General features: G+C 36.2%; 1 protein-coding gene across 6 annotated transcripts in view; it reads left to right on the top strand.

The window, feature by feature from the left end:
* Positions 1–12,593, top strand: part of ADGRL3 (adhesion G protein-coupled receptor L3) — an 846,510-nt gene that overhangs the window by 576,687 nt on the left and 257,230 nt on the right. For all 6 annotated transcript variants that reach the window (XM_057547223.1, XM_057547222.1, XM_057547220.1 and 3 more), the window contains one exon: positions 11,432–11,512. In XM_057547223.1, coding sequence (XP_057403206.1) covers positions 11,432–11,512 — 81 coding nt within the window. The remainder of the gene's footprint in view (positions 1–11,431; positions 11,513–12,593) is intronic.

The following is a 12,593-nucleotide window of genomic DNA, read 5'->3' as shown; positions in this document are numbered from 1 at the left end:
CCAAAATTCAGTGTTTAACATTTTAACTACCAAGTCTGTTTTTCACGCTTGTGAAAGAAAGGAAAGCATTTGTATGGCTTATAAGATAGAGTCCCCTCTATATCTGTGAGCACCTGAAATTCATCATTGATATAAAACATTCCTCAGTCCAACACAATTTCAGCCCTAGGACCAATGAGGTATTTTGCAGGCCAACAGGTTTCATTTCTTTCAGACTGGCTGATTTCTTCCTGACAATTGCTTCATTGAATTTTACATTAAATTCATTTCACAATGTATCTTCCTAATTTTTAGGTATCATAATGGTATTGTGGTTGTTTTTAAAGAACTCATATTTTATAGACACATACTCAAATAATTTACAGATGAAATTATATGATGTTTGGGATTTGCTTCCCCTTATTCTGGGATGGGGAAAGAGGCATAGGAGGAGAACGGTGAAACAATATAGGCCCTGAATTAACCATTGATGAAGCTGGGTGATAAACATGTGTAGAGGTGGAAAACTTGTTCCTTTTACCCCTTCTAAATTCTTTGGCTGGTCTAATAATTAAATTGACATAAAGATTAGCCAGAGAGGGGATTCCCTGGTGGCGCAGTGGTTGAGAATCTGCCTGCTAATGCAGGGGACACGGGTTCGAGCCCTGGTCTGGGAAGATCCCACATGCTGCGGAGCAACTAGGCCCGTGAGCCACAATTACTGAGCCTGCGCGTCTGGAGCCTGTGCTCCGCAACAAGAGAGGCCACGATAATGAGAGGCCCGCGCACCGCGATGAAGAGTGGCCCCCACTTGCCGCAACTAGAGAAAGCCCTCGTACAGAAACGAAGACCCAACACAGCCATAAATAAATAAAAATTAAAATTAAAAAAAAAAAAAAAGATTAGCCAGAGAAAAACAGATTTGATTTTGTTTGTACTGGAGCCCAAAAAAAATATGACTCAAAGAACTGACCATTGTAAGACAAAGGGGTTTGGACTTAGGGTAGTAAATTAGTGAAGAAGTAACAGGACTTGTTTATGCAACTTTCTCAGCCCTGAGTTCCCTATCTGGGATAATGATGCCTTCTGTCCTCCTCGTGCAGAGAGGATACCTTTCACGTGGGAGATTTATTTCCTGCTTTCAGGGAGACAAAGAAGGGTCAGAGGGTCTTTCTTGTACCATTTGTTTCTCAAGTAACTTTAATTCAAAATAATCAGTATACCAGAGTGGCATGCTTTGGGGTGATATATTCTGTTCCCCTTCATATGTATTTTTTATTCTTTCCTTTTTTGTACATTTTTGAATTTTTACATTATTTTTAATCATCTTTTCTGCCCACCCTCCTTTGTGGGTCCCTGTGTCCTAGCCCTCTCACTTATCTGATCAGCAGGCATCCCCTCATATCATTCCTTCTGATTCCCCGTGCCTGCCATACTCTTTCACTAGACTACTAATTGCTGTTCCCTCAGTCTCATCTTTCTCCAGGTACTGTTCTTCCCTTACTTCACTTACCTCCGTTCGATGCTATTGCTGTACTCTTTTCTCTCACCTCTATCAAGGTACATATCATACTTCCCTGCAATTTCTTAACCCTGCATCTAAGCTGAAATCTCTCTTTGGAGCATTGTATTATCTTGTTCATACGGTATTGTTAATACTGGTCACAGAGTGGGAGTGGGTACTGAAGAAATATTTGCTGGAAGAACTACACACACACACACACACACACACACACACACACACACACAACACAAGAAAGTTACCTTTGCTCCAAATTACTCCATTTGTTTTCTTTGTGGCAAGAAATATCCACTGGAGAGAAGCCCGTCAGTGACCTTTGTACCTCCATCAATGACTTTATATCCTCAATAAGAAGTCAAGCATGTAGTTGTTTCTCTGCTACTTCATATTTTACTAAAGTCACTGAAAATAAGTGTGAGTAATAAGATGAAGGGGGAAAAGGAAACTAGAGTGAAAAGATAGGTGTTAAATTGACAACTATACAACTATTTTCTTTGATGATTACTTTTGATTGGTGTTTATATCTGCACCTGAAAGCTGACTTTTTGGATGTCAGATGGTTATAGTCAGACTGGGATTTAAAGACAAAAAAAGCAAGCTGTTGTAATGTTAGGCACACCCAATTTTCCATCAGCACAACCAACACATTGACCTCTGGTATTTTTTTTGTAGCTGAAATTATTTTCAACAAAAAATTAAACTTTTTTTGAGGAGTCTCATTTACTTTCAGAGTATTTGAAAAACTTAGAAAAATCCCATATGCCGTTCTTAAATGTAGTTTAGTATAGGTTTCCACATTCCACATGGAATCATTATTATAATAGGGCAGAGAAATGCAGAGATGTAACTTGCTATCATTCTAAAGCTTGTAAAAGGAAAATGGCAATATCATTAAAAACCCCATGTTAAAAAATGTGAGATCTATTTTATTGTTTTTAAGGAGGGGGAAATGTCATATCTCTAGAGGAAATAATTAAAATCAGAAGTTGAAAATTTAAAGGAAACGAACGAAAAGAAGGCATGAAATCTGCCTGGAGGGCCATAAACTATTAAACTTGTTTACAGCACTATATAGAAGATGAGGAAAATTTGAGTTGAAAAATAGTATAACTGGAGAAACCAATGGGGACTTTATGGTAGTAAAATATGTTTTTACTTTAGGAACAAAGTTGTGTTCATTTTCCCAATTACATATCACCGTATTTTATTTATGTCTTCTTTTACTTATTGGTCATTGGTGTCATTATTAATATGTCTATGAATATGTGTAAAATTTGAAATAAATGTTAGGCAAAAGCATCTGCTACCAGCACATTTTTTTCTTTCATTCTTAATTAATAGAATTAGATTTGGACTCTTATCTATACTTTTATCTTTTTACAATTTCCTATAAAAGTCAGATAATATCTCTTGCCTTTTCTTGAACTCTTCAAAATCTATTCATAGAAATTAAATTAGGCCTTCCCGATCACTCTATTTAAAATTGCAACCTGCCCCTCCCACTTCAGATCCCCTTTAGCCTGTTCTAATTTGTTTCCATTGCCCTCAGCATCTCACACATATAATATTTACTGTGTTAAACGCTTACTGTCTGTCTTCCCCTACATGAGAGTGTGGATTATCATTTATTTTGTTGTGTGATGTATGCCAACCGCCTAAGAAGGCACCTGTCACATATGAGGCACTCAGTTAATATTGTTTGGTGAATTAATGAATGAAAGAATGAATTTAGCATAATAATAATAATAGCTAAAAATTCTAAGTGCTTTGCTGCATACCATGCACTGTTCTAATTACTACATATGTATACATTTATCTAATTTTCAAAACACCTCTATGAGGTCAGTGCTATTATAATCCCCATTATACAAATGAGGAAATCGAGGCACATAGAAGTTAAACAGCTTGATAGTTGCTGGCTAATAACTTATATGGTTAATAATTCTATGGCTAAAATGTGGCAGAGTCCAAATACCAACACTGGCAGTTCTGTTTACTGGGCATGATCTTACCTGTTATGCTAAGTTGCCTTTAGTTTATAGACATAGCCAAATCGAAAAAAAAAATACATATTTTTATAAATAAATAGTTTTCAACCCTTTTAATGTGTCAACAACCTGAAAGCTCATGGCCCACACACCTTGAAAATAATTGCTTGCTAAGTAAGGCTTCAGAAGTAAGAGAGGGTTGAGGGCAGTTTTCTGCAGGCTAGCTGCATTCCCTTTCTTACTGTCCTCTGACATCACTCTTGACAACCACCACCTTGATTTGACTTTTGAAAGTCACCAATTTATCGAGATGTCAGTTTCCTTATTCTAAAATGTAGGTTTGGGATTATAAGATATCAAATGTCTTTCTCCCTCCAAACTCTATGGTTCTAAAAATGTATTGCTGTGCTCTGATGTGCAAGTAAAGTATTGACAGTAGAAAGAGGAAAAAAAAAATCCTTTTTCTGTACTTAGTGCCAATCAAGTCCTTTCTATATTTGAACTTTAGTAGAAATTGCACAGAATTCCTCAATGAAATAGAAATTAAATGAAAGTTGAAAAAGAGATTGAAAGTAGAAAAATAATGGCTTTTCCAAAATCCATAATGGCCTTTTGGGTTCTACTAACCAGCATCCTTAAATCTTCTACATCTTTGGCATACCTAACACTGGATAGTTCACACATTTTCATTTCAGAACGTGAGCAGCTCTTTCTTTGTTTTTGTTTTTTTGGCCAGATCATTTTTTTCCTTCTACTCTCTCAATGTGGATGAACTGTACAACTTCTGACCCAAACCCTATGCTTTATTTTTCTGTGTTCATTTGGGGAGATTATTCCCTTCCCAGATTTCACAATTGTCTTAATATTAATTATTTCAGGTCTCATCAATCCTGATTAACTAGACTATCACCTTAAAATGAACAAACAAGCAAACAAGCAAAAAACCCTGAAAAACATCTCTGTGATAGTGGAAGCCTCATACATTCCTAATGAAAAGTAAAATGGTATAGCTTCTTTGGAAATCAGACTGACATTTCCACAAAAGTTTGTACATGGAGTTTACCATACGACCCAACAATTCCACTTCTAGGTATATGTATTCAAGAGAAATGCAACATATGTCCACACAAAAACTTGTAAATGAAGGTTCATAGCAGAATTATTCATAATAGTCAAAAAGTGGAAATTATCCCCAAAGTCCATCAACTGATTAATGGATACAAAAAATATGGTATGTTTTTACAATGAAATATTATTTGGCAGCATAAAGGAATTAAGTACTGATTCATGCTACCATATGGAGCCTTGAAAAATTAAATTGAATGAAGGAAACTGATCACAGAAGACTATATATTTGTCTGATTCCAATTACGTGAAATGTCCAGAACAGGTAAATCTCTAGAGATGGAAAGGGGATGAGTGGTTGCCCAGGACTGGGGTGGGTTGGGAGGAAATGGGGAGTGACTGTTGAGAGGCTTCAAATTTCTTTTTATGGTGATGAAAGTAGTCTCAAATCGATTGTGGTAGTGGTTGCACAAATCTATAAATGTACTAAAAACATTGAATTGTATATTTGGACTGGGTGAATTGTATGATATATAAATTATATATCAGTATATATTTCATATAAATGTACACATATATACATGTATGTATGTACATACATGTATATATATAAATGCATATATATGACATCTTCATGCAAATGTGTCATTTACCTACACTAAAAATTGAATAAAATCTAATTCATAAGCTACCCACCCATTACCCTGTTGCCATTATTCTTCTAGACTCCTAAGCAATGAACCAAGAAGCATTTTTTCCTCCCACTTTTTAATTATTTGTAATTCTTTTATGAAATCTGTCATTAAGCAATGCTTATTCCTTTGGTAATTACTTTGTAGGGACTTATAGATAGAACGACATGTGAATAGCAAGACCAGGAAACTCTGTCCCCTAAAATGCATGTCCTATAAATTCAATCTTTAAAATTTAAATTCTGCAGCACAAAATAATTAAATACAAGAGTCTATAGATGAATCTTAACCTGGGAATATACTTCTTACAAGAAACAAAGATCATAGGGCATCACCAAAATATTATTATCAGTGTGTCTAGCTCTAAGGAGCTAGTAAGGTAGACTCAATAACTAATAATTACAACAATAAAGGTCAAAAAGCTAAATGAAAGTCATCAAGAAAATTTAGAGATTTTATTCAAAATGGGGAAAATAGAATACTTACACAATTAAATATTCTTATAACCAAAATGTAGAAAACTTCAAAAATAATTTATTCCTATTTATTAAAAAGCAATTCAAACAAAAAGCAATCCATTTAAAATACATAAAGACAAACTATTTAAAATATTTATTCTCCAAATTGGTTTATAGAATTAATGTAATTCTAATAAAATCTCAATATGATTTTTTACTTTAAAATTTAGAAAAAAATGCGATAAAATTCAGAAGGAAAAATAAGAAGATATGTATCTTTTTTAATTTGGAAAAGTAAGGACAAAAGTAAAAAGAACACATCACATATTTAGATATACAAAGCTGTGGTTATGAGGACCAGGTGAGGCTAGTATAAGACAGTCAAATAGGGTGGAAAATGTGTCATATTTTTAAAACACGTGTTTGTCATGTTTTTTACCTCTCTATGCTCTTTTTGAGCTCCCACTTTGCATTGCATTTTTTGCTGAATATTATTCACCATAAAGTCCAAGAGAAATTTTTATGAAAGTTATTTATGGTTTTAACTGGAGTTTATTATTATTACTATTATTTTGCATTAATTCTTAATATTCTCTCTTAATATTTAATTTTTGTCATTTTAATTACAATGAGTCTTGGCATGATCCTCTTTCAGTTAATCCTGTCTGGGAGTCTCTGTGCTTCCTGTACATGGATGTCTGTTTCATTTCCCAGGTTAGGGAAGTTTTCAGCTACTATGTCCTCAGATATTTTCTCTGTCCCTTTCTCTCTCTCTTCTCCTTCTGAGACTCCTGTGATGAGAATTTTAGTACACTTGAAGTTGTCTCAGAGACCTCTTAAAATGACTTCATTTCTTTCTATTTTTTCAGTTCAGCTTTGGTGATTTCCATTACTATAACTTACAGCTCACTGATCTGTTCTTCTGTATCATCTAATCTGTTGATTCCTTACAGTGTATTTTTTATTTAAGTTATTGTATTCTTCGGGTGTGTTTAGTTCTTCTTTATGTCTTCTAACTGTTTGTTCAACTTCTCTCTGTGTTCATCCATTCTTCTCCTGAGTTCTTTGATCATCTTTATGATCATTACCTTAAAATAAACTCTTTATCAGGTAGATTGCCTATCTCTACTTCACTTAGTTCTTCTTCTGAGGTTTTATCTTATTCCTTCCATTGCAACATGTTCCTCTGTTGCCTCATTTTGCCTAATTTGCTGTTTTTATTTCTATGTATCTGGTAGGTTGGTTACATTTCCCAACCTTGGGGAAGTGGCCTTTTGTAGGAGGCATCCTGTGCATCCCAGCAGCACACTTCCCTCTGGTCACCAGAACTATATACTCTAGGGATGTCCCCTTTGTGGGCTGCATGGATCCTTCTGTTATGGAGGACTGACTATGGTGGGTGGTCTGGTAGGTGTGGCTGGCCCCTGGTCCAGTTGGTTGCCAGACCCTGTGGAAGCTGGGAGCTGCTGGTTGGCAGGGCTGGGTCGTGAGGCTGCTCACTGCAGAATGCCACAGGGTCCTGGGGCTAATACTGACCCACTGGTGGGCAGAGCCAGGTTCTGGGGTGGGTGGTTTCAGGGCTGGGGTTCACAGATCTACTGTCAGCCTGCTGGAAGGTGGGCCGGTTCCTGACATGGCTGGCTGTGGGTTCTGGGGTGACCCAAATCTGGTGTCAAGCCTCTGGTGGCTGGGACTGGATCCTGGGCCACTGGCTGAGGAGCCCAAGGTGTCACAAAGCTGGTGTTGGGGGGACTTCCCTGGTGGTGCAGTGATTAAGAATCCACCTGCCAATGCAGGGGACACAGGTTCACGCCCTTATCCGAGAAGATCCCACATGCCGCGGAGCAACTAAGCCTGTGTGCCACAACTACTGAACCTGTGCTCTAGAGCCTGTGAGCCACAACTACTGAGCCCGCATGCCACAACTACTGAGCCCGCATGCCTAGAGCCCGTGCTCCGCAACAAAGAGAAGCCACCGCAGTGAGAAGCCCACGCACCGCGATGAAGAGTAGCCCCTGCTCACCACAACTAGAGAAAGCCTATGTGCAGCAATGAAGACCCAAAGCAACGAAAAATAAATAAATAAATTAATTAATTAATTAATTAAAAATTTAAAAAGCTGGTGCTGGTGGGCAGGGCCAGGGCCCAAGTGATCTTAAGGCTGGTGCTGGCCTTTTGGTGGGTTGGCTGGGTCCTGACAAAGCAGGCTGCAGGCCTTTGGTGGTCGTGGGGCCGGTATCTGCTGCTGATGGGCAGGGCTGGGACCCAGGGTCTCTGGCTGCAGAGATCTGGGGGTTCCCAGGTCTAGTGTCTGTGCAGTAGTATGTAGGCCCAGATCCTGGGCCCTCTGGTGGACAGGGCCATGTCCTGAGATGGCTGTGGGCTCAGGGGGTCTTAAGGCAGCCTCACCCAGTTAGTTACTTGTCCTGATGCCTCCTAGTACTGGTGCAAACAAGCTGGTGGGCAGACCAGGTCCCAGTGCTAATAGGCTAGAGGGAAGATTCCAAAATGGCATTTACCAGTACCAGTGTCCGCGTGGAAGAATGAGCTCCCCAAAATGGCTTCCACCAGTGTCTTTATCTCCACGGTGAGCTTCAGTTGCCTTCTGCCTCTTCTGCAGGCTCTCCAAGATCAACTGGTGGGTCTGACCCAGGCTTCCTTCAACTTACTGCTTCTGCCTTGGGTCCTGGAGCATGTGAGATTTTGTGTATGTTCTTTAAGAGTGGAGTCTCTATTTCCCACAGCCCTCTGGCTCTCTGGACACTAAGCCCCACTGGCCTTCGAAACTAAATGTTCTGGGGATTTGTCTTCCTGGTACAAGACCCCCCGGCTGGGGAGCTTAATGTGGGTCTCAGACCTCTCACTCTTTGTAGAGAACATCTGCAATTGTAATTATCCTCCCCCTTGTGGGTCACGCATCCAGGGATATGGCTCTTGACTATATCGGGATTCCACCTACCCCTACGCGTCTCGTTGTGGTTCCTTCTTTATATCTTTAGTTGTAGAAGATCTTTTCTGCTAGTTTCCAGTCTTTGTCATCAATAGTTGCTCTGAAAATAGTTGTGATTTTGGTGTGCCTATGGGAGGAGGTGAGCTCAAGGTCTTCCTACTCCCCCATCTCGGCCAAATTCCTTTTTTTAGTAATTCTTTATGAGGGGGGTGGGACTTTGAGAGACAATGAATTTTTTTTCAAACTGTGCACAGCATCTCCCCATGTTTCCATATGCCCTTCCTGATGATGACAGATTACTACCCTGAGAATTGTTGCCTTAGATTTCTTATCTATTAGTTAGTTATCCTTAGAAGTATTGCCTACTAGAATGTTTTTTTTTGTTTTTTTTTTACCTTTTATGTGTTTTTGTGGAGATAAATGTGTGAATACCACTGATCTAAAGTGTGGCAGGAATCTTTTTAAGAATTTGGTTAATTTAATCAATCAACAGCAACCTCCATAATTTCTAGTTTTTACTCTGTAGATCAGAAATTTCAGTTACCAGGTTGGAATTACCGCATTTCTCACCTTTCTCTAAGGCTTAGAATCCCCGTCAATGCCTACCACTGTGACTTTCCCTGCCATCCTGCATCCTGCAGTTTGCTAGATTTCTCCTTGGAGAGAGAATGGAAATTATGGCAAACCCGGTTCAGAATTTGACCATCAATAACCCCCATTCCATTCCACTGCCTCTTTGATATCCCCATTTTCCCTTAGGGATATACACATTGTGAACTTGTGCTGCCTAAATAGGTACCCATGTTGAGTACTGTTGAGGTTACATGCTTATCCCAAGAACAAAGGCAAATGTGGCATTTAAAGGGACTGTTTACTTCATTATAAATGTAGAGGTGACAGTTCCAAAAGCAGTTCCTTGTCAGAGTTTAATCACTAAAATCTATACGCATTATTTTCAGGTTTAATATACCTTCTTTGAGAAAAATATTATGATATAGATGAAACCGCTTGAAATTTGAAGTCAAAATATGACTGGCCTTGCTGTTTACTATCTGCATGTTAGTTACTTAGTCTCTGCTTGTATCTTTGATTTAAAAATGTGTGTGTACTAATGTATTACCTACCTTTAAATCCTTATAGTGATATTGGTTGCATAAAAGGAGATGATGTATGTATGAATGCATAGTGGTTATTATTATATGTAGTAAAAGCCATGTTCCTTGGTTTGACATGAAATCAATACGATTTTATATGCTGATGTTATTTTGAACCACTATAAAGTGAAAGATTCTTATTTTCATTTACATGATCAATAAAGTTTCAAACCAATTCATTTGTAATGACACAAGACCTTAAAAGTAAAAATGTTTTTGCAACCAAGTATGCCACAGAGGTAAACATCAGGTGTTTTTATAATTAAGATAATCTGAAGTTTTTAATAAGCTATATTACACATGGACTGCTAGCGGTGCACAGTCGCTGTCATTTCTTTTATAATAGTGCTTTTAGTATTCCACTGAAACATGACCAGTGAAAGCATAATATTCTTAGTTACCATTATGAGGAGCTCTGTATATTACAGCCTCTCCACTGTGTCTGCTGTTAGCTAGAAAAATGCTGGGAGCAATAACAGCTACTATCAACAGGGAGCCATATTAATTATTTGAAATGTGCCTCATAAGAGAAATCAGCAGAGTTTATTACAAGTTGAATATTCCTTGAAACAGGAAGGTTACTCTAACTGTTATCATAATCTATGTATCGTTAACTTTCCTTGTTTAGGAAAAGAGATTAACAGCCCTGTAGATTGCTATAGTAAATGTATAAAATATAACTGCATATTCCCATTATAGAAAGAAAGCGGTGGGTTCTGTACTTTTACCCAAACCTTCTTTCTATAAAGTAGCTTTAGAAATTGAACTCTGTAATTATGCTTTCTTGCCTTAAAATCCTAATTGCTTACTGGATTATCAGTATACAAGCTATAGCTACTTTGAGCATTAGAAAACTCTTTTGTTTTGAAGCTAGCAATTTTTTTCAGTCAGCGTCTAGTCCTTCAAATCAACTTTAACTCATGAGACAGAAAATGTATTACAGATATGCATGTGAGCTGGCAGAATGCTTTACAAGAAACAGAGAGTGAATCCATGTACCTGCTTTTTTATATTGTGGTTAGTTATTATTTTTTCATCAAATACAATAAGCAAGTAGGAGTAGTTTTCTACTCAAATAATAAGTAAAAAGTTTAAAAGTAATCATAAAAATAAGGTATAAATTAATTAGGGTTGTAAAGTTATCTAAATCAGTGCTATTCAAAGTGTTATCTGACATAGATGCCGGTCTGCAGACCATTTATTACTGATCTGCAGTGAAATAAATGCAAAAATTAAGAGTAAATGTTTAGAAACACTTAAAGCAAATTGATAGAGTACTTAATGTCTGTTTAATAATGAAAAATGGGGACTTGTATTTTATGTCTTTGTTTTTAGTTTTTGCATTTCATTTTTCTTGTCAATCATTTTTATTGTATTTTTTAAAGCGTCACTCAACAATAAACTTGTGATTTAACAACAACAACAAAAGTAGATGGCTTAAGAAGGACTGATTTAATTGGTTGATGTTTGGATGACACATAATGATTCTGTGTTTGGATAGATCTGTCTGCACTCTATAATGGTTAGTAATTCAGTGTGAAAGAGATGTATGACATCATAAAACCAAAAAAAATGTAAAAAGACATAATTATAATATCTTAACATTTATTTTTGGGTCCACAGGACAGGCACATCATGGACAGGTACCATACATCTCTCCACCAATTCACCTTGACTCTGAGCTAGAAAGACCCCCTGTTAGAGGTGAGTTGTATTCTTTTTTTTTTTTTTTTAGTTTAAAGAAAAAGAAATTTATTCATTCTTTGTTGAAGACAATTAATTAAATTAAAGATAACTATAAATATGTATCTTACAATGCAGTGCCTATTTAAAAAACAGGAGGAAAATGGTGTGTAAGGAATAGAATAACAGAAAAGTAAGTCTTATTTATAATAAGATGTGAAATATTGTTTTGAGAAATGTTTGTAAACCAAATAAGAAATGAGGATCCATAGTGGAAGACTAGTTGAAAACCAACCTAGATTTAGAGATTAGCAGATAACCGTTACTTTTTTTTATTGGAAATTTCTTCTTCTACTATCCTTTTTTATTTTTAAATAAATTAAGATGTCTTAATCTAAGTCATATTGACAGATTTATTTCCTTGCAAAGTGATATCTTATATTTTATTATTATTCCTTTTAAAAGTCATTTTATTATTAATATAATTTAATTTTAAAGTATATAAATTAAAATTATGTATTTAAATTGATGCCATCTGTTTAAAGATTTTTAAAAATAACGAGTCATACAAAATAGAAGTTAAAAGTAACATTTATCTCATAATCTAAACACAGAATTTATCTTCCTACTTTTAAAAATTAATGATTTTTAAATGTTTTATAATGTTCAAACTAATGTAATAATAGACAAACTTTTAATTTTATAAATACCAAATATCCTAAGGTTAATTTTTCAGTTTAAAGTAATATGGTATATTTTCTTTTTTTTTTTAAAGGTGAACATAGATTTATTTTTATTTTATTTCATTTTTTTAAAACATCTTTATTGGAGTATAATTGCTTTACAATGGTGTGTTAGTTTCTTCTGTATAACAAAGTGAATCAGCTATACGTATACATATATCTCCATATCTCCTCCTTTTCTCCCCTCCCTCCGACTCTCCTCACTTTGTCCCAGTGGCATGGTATATTTTCTTATACTTTCAGTAGTATACAATAAAAGTCATTAGATCTGACTTTTATGAGCATGTTTTCTATACATGCTATTTCCTCTTCCAGGAGTCTCTTACCTTTTCTTTTCTACCCAATAAGTTTCTACCAGT

This window comes from Balaenoptera acutorostrata, chromosome 5, assembly GCF_949987535.1.
Source record: "Balaenoptera acutorostrata chromosome 5, mBalAcu1.1, whole genome shotgun sequence".
NCBI lineage: Eukaryota > Metazoa > Chordata > Mammalia > Artiodactyla > Balaenopteridae > Balaenoptera > Balaenoptera acutorostrata.
This window is presented reverse-complemented; position numbering and strand designations above follow the sequence as displayed.